The sequence below is a fragment of the Scyliorhinus canicula genome, chromosome 1 (genome assembly GCF_902713615.1).
Source record: "Scyliorhinus canicula chromosome 1, sScyCan1.1, whole genome shotgun sequence".
NCBI lineage: Eukaryota > Metazoa > Chordata > Chondrichthyes > Carcharhiniformes > Scyliorhinidae > Scyliorhinus > Scyliorhinus canicula.
This window is the reverse complement of record NC_052146.1, coordinates 226,999,980-227,024,430: the sequence shown is the minus strand read 5'-3', so window position 1 is coordinate 227,024,430 and position 24,451 is coordinate 226,999,980. Positions and strand designations below refer to the sequence as shown.

Genomic DNA, 24,451 nt, shown 5'->3' with positions numbered 1-24,451 from the left:
AAAGTCTAGAACAAAAAGCAGAAGTTGAAGGAGCAATTGTATCTATTATAACTTTTAAAATGTTGCCGTTAAGCTGGGAAAGAGCTTACCTGGAAAGAGCAGCAATATTTCCCAATGTGTAAAAAACTGCAAATAATTTTATTCCATTGGGAAGCCAGAGCAAAATTGTTCCCTGAAACAATAACACAATAGAGTAAGTGCTCCCATTTTATCATTGATCATTCAAGCTCTTGGTGTGTATGTGAACTTCACCATGCACTACACAAAATTTCAATAATATTTTGAGAGGAAGGGAAAGGAAAATAAAAAATGTCCTTACTTTGGTCTTCTTTAGACTTTGCCTTATTTACTACTTTACTTGCCTGTGGATTGGCTCATTACCCAACAAAGAAACCATCAAAATATTTGACTGAACAAATAATGGTGTCTGAACCACTACTGATGTGCAAGCAACTTACAGCGAGGAAGAAATATCTTCTGAATTGTGAATCACAAGTTGCTAGTTGATTTGCTTTGTGAAAGTGATATCTTGTACTTTACCTTTCCATGATATTCATGAAGATGCCAAACTTACACATTAATTGCCCACTGAACTCATCACAAAGTTATTTAGTAACGGACATGGCAAGTGCTCCTTTAATAATCTGATAATTGCTAATTACTACTAATTAATCTCTGGCCCAGAAAAAAGTGATTTATAACTGTGGCTTCTCATTCCTTCAGATTGTGAATTAGCAATTTGCAAAATGTTTTAATCCTTTGTCTCTTTTCTCTCCTGCTTAATCCAATTTTCCTTTCCCTCTATTTCTATTGCTCTGCCTGATTAGTCATTGAATCCACCTTCCTCCTCAGTCTTTGATTAATAATAATAACAATAATCTTTATCATCACAAGTAGGCTTACACTGCAATGAAGTTACTGTGAAAAGTCCCTAGTCGCCACACTCAGGCACCTGTTTGGGTGCACGGAGGGAGAATTCAGAATGTCCAAATTACCTAACAGCATGTCTGTCTTTTGATTATGGGTCTGCTGGGGAGGTTTGGAGGGTTCTCGGGGGAATAAACTGAATGTAAGGAAAAGCGAGGTTCAATTGTACTCCCAGATCCCTTTGCTTCTTTATCTTGTTTAGGCTTTTATTTTGAAAACACTTCTTACCTTTTTCTTACCAAAATGCAGTACTTCATACTTGCTTGGGCTTAAAATTCATTTACTAATTTTATCCCCATTCTGCAAATTTATAAATATTTTCTTGTATTTTATTGCAGGCCTCTTCAATATTGACTATATTTCACCTCTGCATGGTGTGAGCCCCAAATTTAGAAATTCTATCTTTGATTCTAAAGCTAATATATATTGTAAATGACAGCCACCAGGTGAGGCAGAAGCCCTGGTTACCTGTCCTGATTTGGTTTGGTACATGCAAATCAGAAGGGTGTGTAGCCTCAAGTATTAAAAATGAGGTGCCTGGGAACAGAATTTCAAGTTAGCATACAACCACCTCTTTATTGTTGAGATTAGCGAAAGGCACAGTTAATTTAAGTCGGCAGCTGTACATCACACCCTAAAGACATTTGTCTTAAGACTTTCAATGTAGCAGCAGACGGAGAGCCAAAGATAACTTAAAATAACTCACTGGTGCAAGAAAATTGCTATATTTTTAAACTTAATCAATAAGCAACAAGTTTTCCACATGGTGAGCAACTAGAGTGTTGCAGAGAAGTCCAGTCATATATCGTTTTTCTGATTTCGCTCCTATGAAACATCTTGGGATGCTTTCCTATGTCAAAGGCTCTATGTAAATTAACTTGCGCAAATTAAATAAGGGAGCCACGAGGGCAGCACGGTGGCCTAGTGGTTAGCACAGCTGCCTCACGGCGCTGAGGTCCCAGGTTCGATCCCGGCTCTGGGTCACTGTCCGTGTGGAGTTTGCACATTCTCCCCGTGTCTGCGTGGGTTTCACCCCCACAACCCAAAAATGTGCAGTGTAGGTAGATTGGCCACACTAAATTGCCCCTTAATTGGAAAAAATAATTGGGTAATCTAAAAATTAAAAAAAAAAAGGGAGCCACAAAGCTGTATACGGTGTAAAAATTCAAACACAAGGCACATTTCAAATTCATCCAGCCACTTGAAATGTTTACAGTAGTATATTTGTTCAATTACTTTATATGCCAGGTGATAGCACATACAATGCATATTATCTATTAGATTAAAATGACTGAATCATGGTGACAAAATGTGTAGTAAGTCATCCCAATTATTTCCTGCATTTGGTTCAAATGGTGCCAATTGCGTCCAGTACTCTGCCTGAATCATTTTTCACATGTGAATACAGATAGTAAATGTTGTCAGGTTATTTGATCAACTGAGCATTATAGAAACCAGATGACCTAATGTTTGCAGACACAACTCCAGGAAGGGGGGGGCCACAGGATAATGAAGAGCAGGCACGCAGAAGCATCTTTTTCATTGACTCGGAGACCAATTGTATTGCTAACCAGAACCTTCTTCATTTTTAGGATTCAGGTACTCAACAGTATTAACTAGACCAACCAGTAGGGCAGCCCTCAGCGGTTGGTTTTAATACTATGAAATCTTGACACTGGAATAATGCTTCATCTTATTTGAGCGTGACTAAAAAAGCAACAGAGTAAAGCTTCAACTTACAAGAATTGAACAGCAAACTCCAACTGCAAAGCAAATCGCAAACCACTTCACCCTTGTCCCAAAGCTGAGTGACGATGAATCAAGGACCTTGAAATAAAACCACAGTTTTGAGATAGTTTCTCATTGTACATAGAATTAAACAAATATGTAATATTTTTAAAAACAAACTTAATAAATTAGTTTGGGCACTGGAGATATCCAAGAGGTTTGAAGCTCTTATGAGTTTACAGTATCTGGAGTCAGAAAAAGGGAACCAGATATAACATTAATCAGAAACCCAGCAAGGAACAGGGGAAGTTGATCTATAATTAGACAACAGCTTTGTTCCAACATTTCTGAAATTGTGCTGCATATAAAATGTTCATTGGATTTTTAAACAAAAGATTAATGTTGAGTTCAGATCCAAAATAAAGGTTTGAAGGGACAGGAATGTTAACTCAGAAAATGCAAGCCCAATTATGATTATAACGCTTAAAACCAGAACTGGTTTCTGTCCAACCTATGTAGAAGCACTGCACAGTGGTATTCACAAGCATCTCGGTCAAAATCGAGGAAACAAAATCAAAACTAAATTTATTCTGTCTTGTAGTGCTACAGGAGAAAATTCTCACAAAGAGTGAAATTTGTACAACATACAATTAATCAAATTAAGTGCACTGCAAATCACTTTCACTTCAACTGTTTTAGGTACTTGTAAAATGAAACCAGATTAAACAGATGACTACTTTAAATGCTTACCACGACCAATCAACCAGCATTCACAGTCCCTGCCCCAAGTTAAATTGAGAAAAGCCTATTATCTAGTTATAATGATTTACAATAAAAATAATATATTATAATTAATTAAAAAAAAAAGCATATTTCTGTAAGTGGAGACAGTTAAATTTAGTATTGAGGAGCCCGCACCTGCCGTATGGTATCCAAGTGGAAATTATGGATTTAAACTCATAGTAAAGGGAGATAAACTTTCCTGATCTTTAATTATATTGGGGCAGTTGGATTAAAAATAAAGTTCAATTACTATTAGCACTGTATTCTACAATAACAACACTGCTATTGAAGACAATTTGTGAACCTTTCAGACAGGGGAATTTCCAATGGGACTAGTTTCCCATATATATTAACCAAATAGAGTGGAGGTTTCCAAACTTTCTGTTGATGAGACCGTTGGCAAACACAGGTCACAATCAGACTGTTCCCCTTTTCTTAAGCTACGGAACAGTACTCTGCAAGGAGTTCACAATGGTCACCCTGCCTTCAGTCAGGTAAGGAGCCTCACATAACCAATTGCATGAAAGAACTCGACTGTCACACACCAGTCAGCAGGTGCCACAGAAATTGATCTGTCAGAGCGGCTACTGGCAATCCTAATCAATTGTGGCATAGTATACACAGATCGGCCAGATCCAAATGATTCAAACATCAAAATGTTTCAAATTAAACAATGTTGAGATCACTTTGTGATGCATCTCCTCAGGCAATTTGCAGTGGCAGGTTTTGTTCCTGTGCAGTCTGAATTGCAACTTCCCTAGATAACCTCAGCACACCTTCCTCATCTCAGTTGGGGACCTCCACAGAATGATTGGCATCTTTCAATGTACATTATCAACACTGGTTAGTTATATCCATACATCATTTAAAATTTACTGAAGACAATTTCACACTGTACTTGTTATACTCAAATGCAAGGTGCAAAGAGTAGCTTATCAGCAAATTTGATACAACTCCAGATTAAACTTTATCTTAAATAATTTCAACAGCAGCATGCAGTTTGGACAACAAGTTTACTTACCTGATCAGCTCATATTTATCCTTAGGCAGCATGAAAGAGGCAAATTAACAGTGATTTATGGTCATTATTTATTAATCACGTTTAATCCTTTTGTTTGTTGAAAACAGTCAGAAAATAGAGATTTTATTTATCAGCAACTCTTAAAAAAAATTACGTGGGCAGATATTTTGCATCTAACAGCCTGTTCATTTCCTTTGTTCCCATTTCTTTTCTTTTATTATTTTTGGTCCGTGTACTCATAAATCAGAATGTGGCTTTAAGCAGAAAACCCAAGTTGAAGCAACATGCTTGTCAGGACATTGTGGTCCCAGGTTTTATGTTTGGAGAGGAGAGATCAGACTCTTCGGTGCCGAGTAGATCTTAGGAACCAGCTTTGGAGGATGTCAGTTTAATTGGTTGGCTGGCAACTTGAGGGTTGGCCAGGGACAGCATTCTGCTAGACAAGTCAGTGATTGGGTCCTGAGTGACGCTTTGAAAGAACTTGGCAGAAGTGATTGGAGAAAGAACACACTCTCTCTCCAAAAGTAACAAACTGCTTTATTGTTCTAAAACCAGCGAGTACCTGGCACAAAAACAGAAAAATGCTGGGCATTCTCAGTAGGTCTGACAGCATCTGGGGAGAAAGAATGGAGCTAACGTTGAGTCTGGATGCACATCTTTACTGTAAACATGAAATGATCTTGAATCGACAGAGAAAGTAGACAACGTTGCCAGAGAAAATCATCTCAAGCCTAGAAGGAAGAAATATTGACACAAAAGCTGAACCCTAAAAAGACACTAACTAGAAGTCATTCCAATGCAAAGGTCCTTCATTCTTTTATTAATATTTTAATTGCGTTTCAACCCTTTCCCGTGTTGTTTGACTGTGTTCATAGATAAAATAGAGAGGGAGAGAGGGAGGGAGAGAGAGAGAGAGAGAGAGAGAGAGAGAGTTAGAAAGGGGGAATTGGGAAAGGAGCATTAGTCAGTTATATTATAATACTGTACATAATAAAAGGTCACTTGTATCCAATGGAAACAGATAAAATTGAATTCAAACATGTTCTATAGCATTCATGATATAGAATGTCTTTTAGTACATGAAAGTGACCCCCGGTCACACAACGCTAAAATTGCTTGCCTGATCCATACAAGGGTCTGGGATCCGGGAGAAGAGGATAACTCTGAGTATGACTCCCGACACAGCAACCCCTTTGCGACCCTGTTCGCAAAGAATGAAGATTATTGAGGTGTCCAGATGATGTAAAAAGAGGAACCGCTTGAGAGGTAAACGGTGTCCTTTCTGATGGAACCTGCACGCATGTTGGTTATGATGTTTGTTTGTATGTTAAGTGTTTGATTTGGAGATTGGCCACTCGCTTTTCAGCCGAAAAACTTATGACCACCTCACATGCATGTTAAGTTTGTCCGCAGATAACTCTGAGAACTCGACTCAGCTGCAATGTCTGAAGCCCAACTTAAGTCTTCACCCTTCACCACTAGGAGCATCTTGGCTCCCTTTTTCTTTTTAGGTGCCCCTCTATTCTGGGAATAGAGGCTGCAAATTCACAATGAGCACATTCATGCCCGTTCGTTCCAGGTCGCTCAGGCAGTGGAGAAACGGCATTGAGGATCCGCCCTGTCTGAGGACCCCCCCCTCTGGTCAGCTAAGCTCGGGTACAGCACAGCACGCCCTACCTGGGGGTCCCATTCAAATCTTGCCCGTCGCGGCCCATACGCAACTCATTTGGATACCTCATTTCTAAAGTTTGGCTTCATTTTTTGTTTCAGGTAGCCCTTCGGTTACCATCCCTTATGCAGTTTACATCCAGGAACATGCGGATGGTAAATCACAAAATCTGCGAGACGGCTCGCAGTAGCACAGTTGTTATGTGTATGACTGGTCCTAAATTCGCTTTTGAAAAAAAAAAATGAGGGGAGTCACAGGGTGTGACTTGGCCATTCATTTAAGGGACAATTGGAATGAGAGGACAGATACACTAATATTACAGGTATTAATCGAATTATTGGCAGATACTATGCTTGATCCCATAGCTTTCGAACGTTCGAAGGAAGGATCAGAGCAAGATCAGCAATACAGAAGGCCTGAAGGAAGAAAAGAAAGAAGACCGAGATGATGAACTATATGTTTTTAGTTATTATTTTTGTATTTTTGCGTGCGGATGCAAACCCTTTTTCCCCTATGACCCCCGCCGTTAATGTTTCCCAGACACCAACTTCTCAAAGCCCAGTACTGAACAGCGATGACCAGACCTGGTGCACAAAATTTATGAACTGGTACTCCCTTTCGTACGTTATTGAATCACTTTTGGTGATAGCAGCTCTCTGCATCGTAGTGCAGACACTTTGGTTAAGAAAATGGAGAGCCTCCCGCTCTTGCGCCTCGACTATATACAGAGTACAATCCTCTATTTTCGGCTTCCACCAGTCCCCCCAACCCCTTGATGTGTAACCTGGCAACTCCAAAGCTAAGTAACGAAACAGAGCCAAATTGAGTGTTAAGCACACTCACCCAGAACGAGCAACACATCAATCCCGGACTTGGCCATGCGCCAGTTGATAATGGGAGGAGATTTTAATTGTGTCCGAGAGCCGAGGGTAGCTCGGTCGAGCCCCAGGTTGATGGGTAGAATACCAATGGCAAAGGAGCAGGGCGGGTTTATGGAAAAGGTGGGTATGGTAGACCTGTGGTGCTTCAAGAACCCAGGCGGAAGAGAGTATTCTTTTTTTTTTCACACGTTTACAGGGTGTATTCAAGAATCAACTTTCTTGTGGTGAGTCGGGAGGTTTTGGTTGGGGTGGGGGGGGCGGAGTACACGGGGATAGTAATCCCCGGATCATGCACTCCACTGGCTGGAGATTCGGCTTAGATCGGGACCAGAGCAGAGGGGGTTTTGTGATAAAGTACGGGCTGTGATTAAAGATTATGTAGAATTGGGCCTGTACGAACCACACTGCTGGGGGGGGGGGGGGGGGGGGGGGGGGTCCTTGTCCCTCTTTAAGATTAAAGAAATCAGCGCCCGCGACATCGTCGGGGGCAAAGTCCCTCCCCTCCCATGCCTCATTAAGTGTCCGCACCAACAGGGGGCCCACTAGGTCCACAAACTTTTTATAAAACTCCACCAGGAACCCATCCGGCCCCAGCGCCTTCCCTGACTGCATCTGCCCGATCCCCTTAACCAGCTCCTCCAGCTCAATCGGCACCCCCAACCCCTCCACCTGCACCTTCGGGAAAGATAGCCCGTTGAGAAAACTCTCCATTCCCCTCCTCTCCACCGTTGGCTCCGACCGGTACAGTTCCCCGTAAAAGTCCTTGAAGACCTCATTCACCTCTACCCCCTCCCGCACCACATTCCCACTCTTATCTCTCACTCCAGCAATTTCCTTAGCCGCATCCCGCTTGCGGAGCTGATGAGCCAGCATCCTACTCGCCTTTTCACCATGTTCATACACTGCCCTTGTGCCTTCCTCCACTGTGCCTCCGCCTTTCTAGTGGTCAACAAATCAAATTTAGCCTGTAGGCTGCGCCTCTCCCCCAACAATCCCTCCTCTGGTGCCTCTGCGTACCTCCTATCTACCTCCAGGATCTTCCCCTCCAGTCTATCCCTCTCACTTCTCTCCCTGTGTGCCCAGATGGATATCAGCTCCCCACGAATCACTGCCTTCAGGGCTTCCCAGACCATCCCCACCTCACCCGTATCATTCGCCTCGAGGTACCCCTCAATACTAGCCCGGACCCTCCTGCATACCTCCTCCTCCACCAACAACCCCACATCCAACCGCCACAACGGGCGCTGGTCCCGCACCTCCCCCATCTCCAAATCCATCCAATGCGGAGCGTGGTCGGAGATTGCAATGGCCGAATACTCGGCCTCCTCCACTCTCTGAATCAGTCCCCTACTCACCACGAAGAAATCTATCGGAGAATAAACCCTATGTACATGGGAGAAAAAGGAATACTCCCATGCCCTCGGCCTCACAAACCTCCATGGATCTACCCCTCCCATCTGGTCCATAAACCCCCTCAGCACCTTGGCCGCTGACCTGTCCTTGAACTGGACCGATCCAGTGAAGGATCCAACACCGTATTACAGGATAGAGGACTGTGTGCCAGGGGTTGTACACGAGGACCAGACAGGTTTTGTTAAGGGAAGGCAGCTGAACACGAATGTGCGGAGGTTGTTGAATGTCATCATGATGCCGGCGATTGAGGGGGAGGCTGAGATAGTGGTGGCGCTGGATGCGGAGAAGGCCATCGATAGAGTGGAGTGGGGGTACTTATGGGAGGTGTTGGGGAGGTTTGAATTTGGTGAAGGGTTTATTAGATGGGTGAGGCTACTGTATGAGGCCCCGATGGCGTGTGTGGCCACGAATGGGAGGAGGTCGGAGTACTTCCGGATTTACCGAGGGACCAGGCAGGGTCGCCCCCTGTCCCCCTTGTTGTTTGCATTGGCAATCGAACCGCTGGCGATGGCGTTGAGGGATTCAGGAAGGTGGAGGGGTTTGGTGCGGGGTGGGGAGGAACATAGGGTGTTGTTGTATGCCAATGACCTGCTACTGTATGTGGCGGACCCAGTGGGAGGGATGCCGGGGGTGATGGAGCTGCTAGCTGAGTTTGGGATCTTTTCAGGCTATAAACTAAATCTAGGCAAGAGTGAGGTGTTTGTGGTGCACCCTGGGGACCAGGAGGGAATTGGTAGGCTCCCGCTTAAGAGGGCAGGGGAGAGTTTTAGGTACCTGGGGTGCAGGTGGCCAGGGACTGGGGGACTCTTCACAAGCGTAATTTCACCAGGCTCGTGGATCAGATGGAGGAGGAGTTCAAAAGGTGGGACATGTTGCCATTGTCGTTGGTGGGGAGGGTGCAGTCCGTCAAAATGACGGTGCTTCCGAGGTTCTTGTTCCTCTTTCAGTGCCTGCCCATCTTCGTCCCCAGGGCCTTCTTCAGGAGGGTGACTAGCAGTATTGTGGGCGCATGGAACTCCGAGAGTGAAGAGGGTTTTCTTGGAGCAAGGGAGGGATAGAGGCGGGCTGGCGCTGCCCAACACTTTGGGGTACTATTGAGCAGCCAATGTGTCAATGGTGCGTAAATGGGTGATTGGGGGGGGGGGGGGGGGGGGGGTGGCGTGGAAAAGAATGGAGATGGCGTCTTGTAGATGTACGAGCCTGGGTGCCATGGTAACGGCGCCGTTGCCGCTCTCTCCCAAGAGGTATACCACGAGCCCGGTGGTGGCGGCGACCCTAAGAATCTGGGGACAGTGGAGACGGCATAGGGGGGAAACGGGGGGCTCGATGGAGGCTCCATTAGGTGGAAATCATCGGTTCATCCCGTGGAACACTGATGAGGGATTTAGGGGGTGGTATAGGGTGGGCATCAGTAAATTGAGGGACCTGTTTATGGCGGGAGGTTTGCAGGCCTGGGGGAATTGGAAGATAAATTTGGGCTCTCCCAAGGGAACATATTCAGATACTTGCAGGTAAAAGCGTTTGCTAGGCGACAGGTGGAGGAATTTCCTTTGCTGCCCTCGCGGGGGCGATGAACAGAGTGCTTTCGGGGGTGTGGGTCGGAGAGGGGAAGGTGTCTGACATTTATAAGGTAATGCATGAGATGGAGGAGTCGTCAGTGGAGGAGCTGAAGGCTAAATGGGAGGGGGAACTCAGGGAGCAGATAGAGGACGGGACTTGGGCGGATGCCTTGGAGAGAGTCAACTCTTCCTCTTCACGTGCGAGGCTTAGTCTCATCCAATTTAAGGTGCTGCACTGGGCCCATATGTCTGTGACTCGGATGAGTAGGTTCTTTGGGGGTGAGGACAGGTGCATCAGGTGTTCGGGGAGTCCAGCGAATCATGCCCATATGTTCTGGGCATGCCCGGCACTGGAAGAATTCTGGAAGGGGGTGGCGAGGAGGGTGTCGAGGGTGGTTGGATCCAGGGTCAAACCAAGTTGGGGACTCACGATTTTTGGAGTTGCGGCGGAGCCGGGAGTGCAGGAAGCGAAAGAGGCCGGTGTTTTGGCCTTTGCGTCCCTAGTAGCCCAGTGGAGGATCTTGCTGCAGTGGAAGGATGCAAGGCCCACAAGTGTGGAGACCTGGATCAGTGACATGGCGGGATTTATAAAATTGGAGAGGGTCAAATTTGCCCTGAGAGGATCAGTACAAGGGTTCTCTAAACGGTGGCAGCCTTTTCTGGACTTTCTGACTCAAAGATAGGTATCTTGGTCAATAGCAGCAGCAACCGGGGGGGGGGGGGGGGGGGGGGGGGGTGTCCTTTATTTTTTTCTATGGTTATTTAACTTAATATTGTGTTAATTTAATTTGTTGTTCATATGTTTTGTTGTTCATTGAGGTTGGGCGAATGTTTATGACTGTTATTGCTGGTATTTTATTGCTGTTCGTTGTTGTTATACAAATACAAATTTTTTTCAATAAAATTACTTCAAAAAAAGATTATGTAGAATTTAACCAAAATGGGGAGGTATCGGTGGCCACATTTTGGAAAGCTCTAAAGGCGGTGGTCTGAGGGGAGATTATCTCGTTCAAGACACATGTAGATAGGGAAAGGAGGGAAGAATATGAATGGCTCATGAACGGGTTAGGGAAGGTAGATAGGGAGTACTCGAGGCCACCCACCACGGAGGGACTGGCGAGGAGGAAAATCTTACAGGGGTAATTTGATAGGTTGAAGACGAGGAGAGTGGTAAGACAGCTGTGTAGGCAAGGGGAATGCAGTACTAGTACGGTGAGAAGGCGAGTAGAATGTTAGAGCGCATCAGCTACGGAGACAGGCCACGTCCAGGAAAATATTGAAGATACGGACAAGGGCAGGGGATGTGTTGTCGGAGCCGGGGAAGATAAACAAGGTGTTTAGGGATTACTATAAAGAGCTGTACAGAGTGAAAGTACTGACTAAGATGGTGACAGGAAGGATGGAAGGTTGTGCCCCGGAGGTGGTTGCAGAGGACCAGACAGACAGGCAGCTTTCTAGTAATATAAGGCAGCTGTTAAACATGATCATGGCCCCGTTGAGAGTCCAGGGACCAGAGGTAGTGTTGTGCATGGACGCGGAGGAGGCATTCAACTGGGTGGAGTGGCGGTACCTGCTCGAGGCCCATGAAAGGTTCAGGTTTGGGGCAAAGTTTGTAGCATGGGTGCATCTGTTATATCATAGAATTTACAGTGCAGTAAGAGGCCATTCGACCATCGGGTTTGCACCAGCCATTGGAAAGAGCACCCTACATAAGCACACACATCCACCCCATCCCCACCCAATCTTTATGGGCACTAAAGGCAATTTAGCATGTCCAATCCATCTAACCTGCACATCTTTGGACTGTGGGAGGAAACAGGAGCACCCAGAGGAAACCTACGGAGACACGGGGAGAATGTGCAGACTGCGCACAGACAGTGACCCAAGCCGGGAATCGAACATGGGACCCTGGAGCTGTGAAGCAACTGTGCTAACCACTGTGCTGCCCAGAAACAATAAATGTGGCACCAATGGCAAGTGTGCGGACCAATGACATGGGTTCATGGAACTTTGAACTGCACAGGGGAACTAGGCAGGGGTGCCCTCTGTCCCCACTGCTGTTTACGCTGGCTATAGAGCCTCTGGTATTGGCTCTTGGGGGTCGGCAGAGTGGCAAGGGGACAAAGGGAGCATCGGGTATCGCTATACGTGGACGACCTACTATTGTATGTCTCGGACCCGCTGGAGAGCGTGGATAGGACCATGGCCTGTTGGGGAAGTTAGGGGCCTTCTTGGGATACAAGTTAAATGTAGGGAAAAACGAAGTGTTCCCGGTGAACAAGCTGGGTCGGTGAGCCAATCTAGGGGGCGATGCCATTTAAGGTGGCCAGAGACAAATTTAGATACCTGGGGATTCAGGTAGCGAGGGAATGGGCAATGCTACACAAATGGAATTTAACAAAACTGGTGGAGGAGGTTAGGAAGGATCTGAAGGGATGGGACACATTACACTTACTTTGGCATGGAGGATCCAAGTGGTGAAGATGAACATTGTCGAGGTTCCTGATCATATTCTAGACACTCCCAATCTTGGTACTGAAGGCCTTCTTTTGAAATCTGGATATGATTATTTCAGACTTTTTATGGGTAGGGAACGTGCCACGGGTCAAGAGGACCCTGTTACAGAGGCAGAAGGGAGGGTTGGCATTGCCAAATCTGCTACAAACGTGGAGGTGGTGAGGTGGTGGTGGGAAAGAGAGGGGGTAGAATGAGTTAGGATGGAGGAAGAATCCTGTAGGGGGTCCAGCTTGAGGGCTATGGTGATGGCAGCATTGCCAATGGGCCAAGGAAATTCTCACAGCCCTGGAGTGCAGGTCACGGTGAAGGTCTGGAACCAGCTGAGGCGGCATTTTAGGATAAAGGGGATGTCGGTGTTAATGCCGTTGTGTGAAAAAACCATGGTTTTGAGCCGGAGGGATAAATGGTACGTATAGGAAGTAGAGAGAAGTGAGACTGGTTAAGGTGAGAGATTTGTATCTGGAAGAAGGGTTTGCCAGTATAGAGGAACTGAAGTAGAGGGTAGAGCTCGCAGAAGTTACTTTAGATATCTGCAAGTAAGGGACTCTGCGTGGAAGGTTTGGAAAGAGTTCCGCAGGTTTCTAAGGTACACCCTGTTGGAGCGACTGCTGCTTCCAGATGTGGAAGGGGAGGGCAGGATCGGGGACATCTCTGGGTGGCTGGGAGAGCAGGTAGGTGAGCAGGTGATGAAGATTAAGGAGAAGTGGGAGCAGAAGCTGGGAGGGGAGATAAACTGGAGTGTATGGAGTGAGGCGCTGTGAAGGGGAAATGCAACCTCCTTGTGTGCAAGGATGAGCCTGATACAGCTCAAGGTGGAAAAAGGGTACACAAGACTCGGGCAAGAGTGAGTGGGTTCTTCCAGAGAGTGGCAGACGAGTGTGAGAAGTGTGGGCGAGGACCAGCAGCGAATCATTTCATATGTTCTGGGGCAGAGAAAAGTTGGGGAGATTTTGGGCGAGAGTGTTCGCGGCACTAACAAGGATAGCGGTGGAGGAGGTTGAACTGGACACATTGGTGGCAATATTTGGGATATCGGAGAAGCCGGAGCTGTTGGAGAGGAGGAAGGACGATTTTGTGGCCTTCACCTCTCTGATTGCCCAAGAAAGACAAAGACCCAAATGAATGTAGATCCTACAGACTCATTTCAATGCTTAATGTGGTTGCGAAAATACTCGCAAAAGTCCAGGGGCTAAGGGGCTGGAGAACTGAGTACCACAGGTGGTCGCAGAAGACCAGACAGGCTTTGTTAAGGGTAGACAGCTAACAGCAAACATCAGGCGACTGCGAAACGTGATAATGGCCTCATCCGGGGAGAACACCAGAGGTGATCAGCTCCCTGAACATAGTAAAGGTCTCCGACAGAGTCAAGTGCAAGTACCTCATCAAGGCACTGGAGCGGTTTGAGCTGGAAACAGGGTCCACCTCATGCATGAAACTCTTGCACAACGCCCCCTTGGCGAGCACACGGACCAACACCACTAGCTCTGAATATTTTCAGCTGCACAGGGGCACAAGGCAGGGTTGCCCACTGTCTCTGCTCCTATTCACCCTGGCAATTGAGGCGTTGGCGATCGCCCTCAGTGGCGGAAAATCGGAAGGGAATTCGAAGAGGAGACAGAGTCTCACTCGATGCAAATTACTTGCTCCTCTACATCACGGACCCGCAAAGCAGCATGGAAGGGATCATGAAGCTCCTGAAACAGTTTCAGGGCTACAAGCTCAATCTGAGCAACTGTGAAGTCTTCCCTGTGAACCCGTAAGGGGGAGGGGCAGAGCTGGCAGGGCTATCATTCAAACTAGCCCAAAGCAAATTCCGCTACCTGGGGATCCAGATTGCCCACAACTGGACACGGATCCATAAGTGGAACCTGGCTAGTCTGGTGGGGAAAGTCAAAAGAGATGGGACCCACTCCTGCTCTCCTTTGTGGGGAGGGTGCAGACAATTAAGATGAATGTGCTGCCCAGATTCCTCTTCCTGTTCAGATCCGTACTGATTTACATCCCCAATGCCGCCTTTAACTCAGTCGACAAAACAATTACGCCGTTTGTGTGCGAGTGTGTTTGTGGTTGGGGGGAGGGGGGTTGAAGAACCCAAGGATCCCCAAAAAGGTCCGCCTAAGAAAAAAAAACATGGGGTGGGGGGGCTTAGCCCTCCCAAACCTCCCATCCTATCACTGGGCAGCCACTGCAGAAGAGTGAGGGGATGGGTGAAAGAACCGGAAATGGAATGGACGAGAGCTTCTGTACAACCCTCTGAGCCCTCGCCACAGCAGCACTCCCATCGCCGCCAGCCAAACACTCAATAAGCCCAGTGGTGGCGGCCACACTCCGAACCTGGAATCAAATGAGACAGGACTTTGGCCTAACCAAAATGTCCACTTTGGCCCCCATCTGTGGCAAGCAAAGGTTCGCACCAGCCATGCTAGATACCATCTTTGAGATGGAGACAGGATGGGGGTATACTGACTAATAGGGACTTGTACACAGAGGACAGGCTAGCAACCTCAGAGAAACTGACAGAAAACTACAACTACCCAACGAGAACAAATCGCAACACCTATAGATAAAGAACTTCCTCCGTAAGGGGATGACAACATACCCACGGAACCCAAGACACACAATGTTAGAGGAACTACTGTTAGAGGAACTACTGGACACGGAAAATCTACAGGGACCTGTATGGATGACAGTTATAAAGGGCACGCTCCCCACGAGACAAAACATGGGAAAAGTGGTAGGAAAAACTAGCAATAGAAATAGGGTGGGCACTCTGGAGTGAAGCACTGAACAGGGCTAACTCTACCTCTGCACAAGGCTAAGCCTCATGCAATTGAAACCAGAACCCGAATGAACAGGTTCTCCACGGATTTTATTTGATTTATTATTGTATTAGTATATAGTGAAAAGTATTGTTTCTTGCATGCTGTATAGACAACACATACCATACATGGGGAAGGAAGGAGAGACTACAGAATGTAATATTACAGTCATAGCTAGGGTGTAGAGAAAAGATCAACTTAATACAAGGCAGCAGGAAAGAAGCTGTTCTCGAGTCAGTTGGTACGTGACTTCAAGCTTTTGTATATTTCCTGACGGAAGGTGGTGGAAGTGAGTTTGTCCGGGGTGTGTGGGGTCATTAATTATGCTGGCTGCCTTTCCTAGGCAGCGGGAATTATAGACAATCTATGGATGGGAAGCTGGTTTGCGTGATGGACTGGGCTACATTCACAACCTTTTGTAGTTTCCTGTGGTCTTGGGCAGAGCAGGATCCATACCAAGCCATGATACAACCAGAAAGAATGCTTTCTATGGTGCATCTGTAAAAATTGGTGAGAGTCGTAGCTGACATGCCAAATTTCCTTAGTCTTCTGAGAATGTAGAGTCATTGGTTGGCTTTCTTAACAATAGTGTTGGCATGGGGGGACCAGGACAGGTTGTTGATGATCTGGACACCGAAAAAACTGAAGCTCTCGACCCTTTCTACTTTGTTCCCTTTGATGTAGACAGGGGCATATTCTCCACTAGGCTTCCTGAAGTCAATGACAATCTCCTTCATTTTGTTGACACTGAGGGAGAGATTATCGTCCTCGCACCAGTTCACCAGATTCTCCATCTCATTCCTGTACTCTGGAGTTGGAGGACAAATGTGAACAGTGCCAGAGAGGCCCGGCCAATCACGCCCACATGTTCTACATTTGCCCCAGACTTGACAGTTTCTGGACAGCCTTCTTTGAAGCAATGTCCAAGATTGTGGGAGTGAGGATGGAGCCAAGACCGAGTGGTGGTCTTCGAGTATCAGGCCAGCCAAAACTATTTGTGGGAAGGGGGCTGATGCCCTTGCCTTTGTGAGGGGAGGGGGACATACAGAGGCCAATAAGACACCAGGGAACATGTAGAGGGAGACAGAGGAAAGGAGGGAGGGGGTTGAGAACAGCTGGAAAAAACAATGGGGGGGGGGGGGGGGGGCGCAAAAGGCCACAAAGACAGAGCCCTCCAGCAGGGATTAAGGACCCTATGATAAATTGGGGCCGGTAAAGGCGGAATCGCCCGGTATGAGGTGGGGGGGGGGGGGGGGGTTTGCTAAGGGGGGTTTCTTCCAATTTTGAGCTTTTGTGAATTGTATCTGGTCTACACAGATTTGTTTATTTTGTATTGTATAAAATGAAAAACTTTAATAAACACATTTTCAAAAAGAATTGGGGAAGTGACTAAAAAGGCATACGGGTTCCTGTGCTTTATAAATAGAGTGTACAAAAGTGAGGAAGTTATGAACCTTTCTAAAATGTAGATTTAGCCTCAATTGAGTATTGTGTTCAATTCTTGGTATCATAATTTATGAAGAATATGAAAACTTTAGAGAGGGTGCAGAAAAGATTGGAGGATGGTTCCAAGGATGGGGGCTTTTAGCTACATGGATAGATTGGAGAAGCTGAGGCTCTTCTACTTAAAGGAGAGGCCGAGACAGAATAGACAGAAATTGCTTCCTTTGCTGGAAGGGACAAAAAGCAGAGGACACCAATGTAAGGCCATTGGTAAAAGAACAAATGGCGACATGAGATTTTAAAAAACTTTTTTTTATGCAGAGCTTGGATTGTACTACGTGAGAGAGTGATGGACATCAATTCAGTTGGAGTTTTTGGAAGGGAATTGGAAAAGCAGGGCAAATTGGGACTAGCCAAGTTGCACTTGCAGAGAGCTGGCAAAGAAAGAATAGGCTGAACAGCCTCCTTCAGTATTGCAACCATTCTCTGATCTCATATCCTCCTCCAAAAGGAAAAACATATTTTCCGGTTTGGCCGAACAAACTGCATCGACTTGAACTGTAATCACAAGACCCGTGGTAAAAAGTTAAACAAACAACAATTGTGGTGAGGAGAGAACAATGGTGCCACTGTTCAACAGCACAAGCTCATACATTTATGTAAATATAATACATTGGATCTGGCTATGTCAAACCATATTTTGTTTTATTCACTGACATTATGAATTGACATTGTTTCCAATTTCAAAACAATGCACACTCTTTTTGGCCAGAAAGGCCTTTGTGCCATCTAAATATGTAGCAACAAAGAAAAATAGTTGAGATACTATCACATTCCGATATGGTTTCTTTGCTGGTTAACAGAGGTGGACAGAGGTTACAACTGATCTTGCCAGAGCAGTACTGTCAAATACATTAGTCATAAGTGACAATAGGGAATTCAGATATAATTAATTGTACCATGTGAAAAGCAGGATTGTTCCTTCATTTTCTTAGCCAATATTTATCCTCAACCAATGCCTAAAATTAAATACAGGAACTTACTTCACTACTGTTTGGAGGATTTCTGTTTTTGGAATTTTGGCTGATTACAAATTGAATGCTGTGCATCCCACACGAAAAAAGTGACTACATTTTATAACTAACTGTTGACTATAAAGAGGTTTCGGATGCACCAAGGTTGTAAGAGATGCAATACAAATTCAGGTCTTCTTTAAATTAATAAAAACATGGCTAAATAGATATTATTGATGTATATATCATCCAATGTTACTCTGAGCTGCATGTGTGGCAATGCAGAAACCAGAAGGTACTATGCAGTCTGCTTCCAAGCTTTCCCTTGCAGGTGCCATTTGATACCATCTCAGTACTCATTTGAACAGTCAATGCAAGTGTACTTTTTGTACATTTTTCAAATATCAAGATATTGCGAAGACAAAAAATGAAGTGACAAGGAAGAGAGGTTTATGCTGTTCTGGGAGTCTTTGGCAGGGGCATGAAAGTGATGGAACATGGTTGAATGGGAAAAGTGAAAGCTGGTGCTGGAAGGAGGAAAATTGGATGTGCGGCTGTACGGTTTCATAACCAACAATCGAAAATCTCTTTGGTTAAAGTCCGACAATTTGGATTTTGAATATTTAATAGAATGTGCAAATCCTAACCACTCACCGATCTGACTTTGACATGTCTTTGCCTCCTAACAGAGAATGAGCTATCTCCATTTTTAAAGGAATTAAGCAGCATATTTATGCAGACAGGTTAGCAACCTAATGCTGAAATAAATTGGATTTAATCTCAAGTTTTGATAGAACAGGTTGTGTTTGATAGTTTTCTGCTCAGAGCTAAGCAATTCCAAATAGAAAATAGTCTGATGGCAATGAGTGTCAGACATGGTCTTGGTTTGTCCTGTACGTTGGCTTAAACTACTTTGCTTAACAAGCTGAATTATCCTTTCAGAGATCACCACCTTCATAGACCACTTATTAATATTAAAAGCCAAGAGAATGAATAAGTTACCCATTTTGGATAAAAGCATTGTAGCACTAAATAGCTAACTGCACTTAATTGAAAAGAAAATGGACTTGCATCCAAGTATTAACTCAGAATTACAAGACAACTCTTGAATACAAGTTTGAGGCAGGATATCTCAAGTTTACAGAGCCCATCACACGATGCAGGAGTTGCACACAAAAAAAGCTAATTTTGAAGAGACCACTATTGAGTGAAATCGTGAACAACTGCAATCAAGTGGCAGATGAAAATGCTCTTTGCTCCTTCGGAAATTAAAATCTATAATATTCCTACCATACCAACAACACAGTCCGCATAAACACTAACATATTCTCAGAGGGGCCATGATGAAAACCCATTTCCGGAATTGAATGTTTGAAATTAAATTATCGTGTCACGAAATACAAATAAACGCAATCATTTACATGCTATTAGATTGCATTAAAATAAATTAATGTCACAGCAGTCTTCAAAAAAAATACAATAGTTTCTAATTTGCACAAACGGCCTGGGTTCAAAGGCTCAAATGCTCAAATTTACAAACGGCTTTAAATGGAATCCCAGGAGGAATACCAGAACAAACAAAAGAGTTAGATGATATATTCAAGTGAGTAGATCAGTAGAAAATTAAATTTAATAGACCAGTGTAAAGTCGTGCACATAAGGAAGAATAATATGCATGCTCCGTGATGATGTAGAATTAGTTCAGAATGAAGCAATTATTCAGGATACAATCAGTGGTGACAAGGGAAAATGTGGGATTATTAGGAAGAACCAGCATGGATTTCTAAAAGGGGACCAAGAGGTACGAAAGAGTCAATGATGAAAGTAATGCTGTTCATGCAAATGGATTTTCAAAAGGCATCCTACACAGTGTCACACAACAGACTTGTGAGAAAGATATAGTTCATGGAATAAAAGGGGCAGCAGTAACACGTATACAAAACTGGCTGAATAAGAGGAAGCAGAGAGTAATGGTCAATGGATATTTTTCAGGCTGGAGGAAGATTTGTAGTCGAGTTCCTCAGTGGTTAGTATTGGGACCCTTGCTTTTCCTGATATACATTAATGATCTGGATCTTCAGGTGCACGCGGTAGTTTCAAAGTTTTCAGATGGCATGAAACTTGGGAGTATCGTAAACTGTGAGGGCAGTGTAGAACTTCAAATGAACATCGGCAAGTTGGTAGAGAGTGGGCTGCTAGGTGACAAATGCAGATAAGTATGAAGTAATGCACTTTGGTAGGAAGAAGGACAGACAATATAAAATAACTGGGACAATTCTTAAGGGGTTCAAAGAGCAGGGGGGCATGTGTTGCTTCACAGCCCAGGGTCCCAGGTTCGATTCCCGGCTTGGGTCACTGTGTGGAATTTGCACGTTCTCCCTGTGTCTGCGTGGGTTTCCTCCGGGTGCTTCAAGTCCCGAAAGACATGCTGTTAAGTAATTCGGACATTTTGAATTCTCCCTCAGTGTACCTGAACAGGTGCCGGAATGTGGCGACTGGGGGCTTTTCACAGTAACTTCATTGCAGTGTTAATGTAAGCCTATTTGTGACAATAAAGATTATTAAAAAAATATGTGCATCAGTCACGGAAAGTGGAGAGAAATTAATAAAGCATACAGTATCCTGGGCTTTATTAATAGGATCATAGAGTATCAAGAGCAAGGAGGTTATGCTGAACTTATACAAGACACTCGTTCAACCTCAGCTGGAATACTGTGTAAAGTTCTGGGCACCACACTACAGGAAGGATGTGAACGTTTTGGAGAGAGTGAAGCAGAGATTAACAAGAATGCTTTCGGGGTTAAGAAACTTCAATTATGAGACTAGATTAGAGTGATTTGCACTGTTCTTTTTGGAGAAAAGGCAGCTAACAGAAGATTTGATAGAGGTGTTCAAATCATGAGGAGAGGTGGAAAGAGGAGATAGGGAAAAACTTCCCATTGCTAAAAGGATCAAGAACGAGAGGGCACAGATTGAAAGTGATTTGCCAAAACAGCAAATGTGATATGAGAAAAAGCCTTTTCACACAGCAAGTGGTAAGGTCAGGAATGCACTGCCTGGAAAGTGTGGTGGAGGCAAGTTCAATGGAGGCATTCAAGAAGGCTTTAACTGATAATTTTAATAGAAACAATGTACAAGGAATGGCTCTTTTGGCGAGCCACTGCAGACACAATGGGTTGAATGGCCTCCTTCTGCACCATAACAATTCTGTCAAGTGGACAGAGAGACTTAGGAGGAACAAAAGCAAAACACTGCTGGAAATCTGAAGTTAAAATAGAAAATGCCATAAACACTCAGCATGTCAGGCAGCTTCTATACAGAGTTAACATTTCAGATCAATGAACTTCAGTTATAACTGGACTTCCAAATCTTTAGGGTTGAACCAATGTCTGATCACCGCAAAGCAGAAATAAGCCAGGGCAGTAGGAGAATGTATTACATTGCAAAACAAAATGTTAGAGGAGGGTGTAGTCTCACTTTGCAATGATCATATTAGTTGCCACCTTGATTTCTGCATATAATTCTGGTTGCAAAGAAATGAGAAATTGAAGAGCCTGAAGCACTGTAGAGAGGAGCCACAAAATTGTTTTCTGTCTTAGTTATTAGTATTGCATCAGATTCAATTCTTGGAAGCAATATAGATATATTCCTGTCATAAGGTCTGACAAACTGAATACAAAATATAATTCAGCAGGTTGTAGGATAAGTGCTATATTAAGTTACTAATATTTGTCACTTTCAAAACAGTCCAATGAAGGTAAGCTCATATTTAAGAAATACAAACAAAATTCATGGAAATAATATCACTGAGGGTGAAAAGACAATCTGCAAGAATGCTAGGGCACATCTATCTTGCATGTTTTGCATGATAGGAATGCAGATTATATGGGCTTGCTTCCTATTTTGTGAAGGAAATTAAATTTGAATGTCGAGTCATCCAGAGGTTAATGATGTGTTTCCTTACAACCAATTGAATACTTGCATCCTCCGCCACAATGTATGAAAGTTATTGAGCAAGTCACACATGATTTTAAGGGGGAGGGAAATGGATTTCATAAACTACAGTTGAAAAAAAATTACACATCAGTTACTTCAGAGATGTTTGAGTTCAGTTGAGAACCCGTCACGATGGGCAGTGTACTTTTAGTCAGTGATAGATGACTGAACTAAAAACATCAAACAAAAACGTAATGCTTCCACAGATCACCTATGTATTGAATAGTGGGCTCAACTATTCCCAAGTATTCAGTGAATAGAGTATTCTGCAAATACTAAGTGTACAATTGAGTACTTTTGATGATTAAGGGTTGATATTTGAGTACATCTAAGACTGGGTGGAAAGAATGAACACGGCGGATGGGGGGGGTGTACACTTGGGGGGGGGGTGGCGGGTGGCGCACACAGGAAAGGTGGGGGGGGGGGGGGGAACGGCGCACGCGGGGAAGGTTGGGGGTCAGGACGTACGCCGTGGCCCCCCCACGGCGTACGTCCCGCCCCCCCAACCTTCCCTGCGTGCGCCGTGGGGGGGGGGGGGGGGGGGGGGGGGGCGCGCGGGACGTACGCCGTTTGGGGGGGGGGGGGGGGACGTACGCCGTTGGGGGGGGAGGGGACGTACGCCGTTGGGGGGGAGGGGACGTACGCCGTTGGGGGGGGAGGGGACGTACGCCGTTGGGGGGGGAGGGGACGTACGCCATTGGGGGGGGAGGGGACGTACGCCGTTGTGGGGGGGGGTGTACACAGTGGGGGGGGGTGTACACAGTGGGGGGGGGTGTACACAGTGGGGGGGGGGTGTACACAGTGGGGGGGGGTGTACACAGTGGGGGGGGTGTACACAGTGGGGGGGGTGTACACAGTGGGGGGGGTGTACACAGTGTGGGTGGGGGGTGTACACAGTGTGGGTGGGGGGTGTACACAGTGTGGGTGGGGGGTGTACACAGTGGGGGTGGGGGGTGTACACAGTGTGGGTGGGGGGTGTACACAGTGTGGGTGGGGGGTGTACACAGTGTGGGTGGGGGGTGTACACAGTGTGGGTGGGGGGTGTACACAGTGTGGGTGGGGGGTGTACACAGTGTGGGTGGGGGGTGTACACAGTGTGGGTGGGGGGTGTACACAGTGTGGGGGGGGGGTGTACACAGTGTGGGGGGGTGTACACAGTGTGGGGGGGTGTACACAGTGTGGGGGGGTGTACACAGTGTGGGGGGGTGTACACAGTGTGGGGGGGTGTACACAGTGTGGGGGGTGTACACAGTGTGGGGGGTGTACACAGTGGGGGGGGGGTGTACACAGTGTGGGGGGGGTGTACACAGTGTGGGGGGGGTGTACACAGTGTGGGGGGGGTGTACACAGTGTGGGGGGGGTGTACACAGTGTGGGGGGGGTGTACACAGTGTGGGGGGGGGTGTACACAGTGTGGGGGGGGGTGTACACAGTGTGGGGGGGTGTACACAGTGTGGGGGGGGTGTACACAGTGTGGGGGGGGGTGTACACAGTGTGGGGGGGTGTACACAGTGTGGGGGGGGTATACACAGTGTGGGGGGGGGGTGTACACAGTGTGGGGGGGTGTACACAGTGTGGGGGGGGTGTACACAGTGTGGGGGGGGGTGTACACAGTGTGGGGGGGGTGTACACAGTGTGGGGGGGGTGTACACAGTGTGGGGGGGTGTACACAGTGTGGGGGGGGTGTACACAGTGTGGGGGGGGGTGTACACAGTGTGGGGGGGTGTACACAGTGTGGGGGGGGGGGTGTACACAGTGGGGGGGGGTGTACACAGTGTGGGGGGGGGTGTACACAGTGTGGGGGGGGTGTACACAGTGTGGGGGGTGTACACAGTGTGGGGGGGGGGGTGTACACGGTTGTGGGGGTTATACACGGTTGGGGGGGCAGCAGGGTGTGCATACCGTTGGTGGTGGGGGGGTAAGTGTGTGTTGGGGGGTTTACACTCTTGGAGGGTGGACAGTTTTGGGGGGTGTGTACACAGTTTGTTGGGGGGGGGGTGGGGTTGTACACAGTTGTTGGGGGGGGGGGGTTGTACACGGTTGGGGGGCGGCGGACATTGTATACCGCGAGCGGGGGAAAGTGTGTGATGGGGGTTGCTGCTGCTGCGAGATTCGGATACTGAGCAGGTGTAAAAACTGCAGCTGCCTTTTACCTGTGCCGTCAGGCCTTGTTCCTCGTCGTCCTGGCCGCTCAAAACTCTTCGCAGCTTCTCCATTGATTTTGCCCAGGTGGAAAGCACCCGAAACTGAAACTTCCAATAAAGTAAGAACACGGCAACAACCCGAACAGCAACCGGAAATCAGCGGCGTCACCGTGAGAGCTTCCCCCCAGCCTGCTGCCGTGTCCAGCTTCCGGGCAACCCGGACACAGAGCGGTGCATTGAGCGGGTTACCATGGAAATAAAGAGCAAGGCCTGAAATTACCATTGCTCTGTTGAAACTGGAGCTCAGAGAGGATGAAAGAAATAACTTTATTGAACATGAACACATTTGTTAAATATGAACATACAAAATAGTTGCCCCTCAAGCCTATTGTACCATTCAATATGATTGACCGCACAGGGGTTAGCACGGCTGCCTCACAGTGCCAGGGACCTGGATTTGATTCTGATCTTGGATGACTGTAAGGCGTTTGCTCTGGTTTCTTCCCACAGTCCAAAGATGTGCAGGTTAGGTAGATTGG

At 46.2% G+C, this 24,451-nt stretch overlaps 1 protein-coding gene across 1 annotated transcript in view; it reads right to left on the bottom strand.

The window, feature by feature from the left end:
- sft2d1 (SFT2 domain containing 1) overlaps positions 1-24,153 on the bottom strand; it is a 61,048-nt gene extending 36,895 nt beyond the window's left edge. Inside the window, exons 1-3 of the mRNA XM_038808610.1 lie at positions 23,922-24,153; positions 2,668-2,754; positions 90-172 (exon numbers count right to left, since the gene is read on the bottom strand). Coding sequence (XP_038664538.1) covers positions 90-172; positions 2,668-2,754; positions 23,922-23,984 — 233 coding nt within the window. The 5' untranslated portion in view covers positions 23,985-24,153. The remainder of the gene's footprint in view (positions 1-89; positions 173-2,667; positions 2,755-23,921) is intronic.
- Positions 24,154-24,451: the final 298 nt, after the last annotated feature.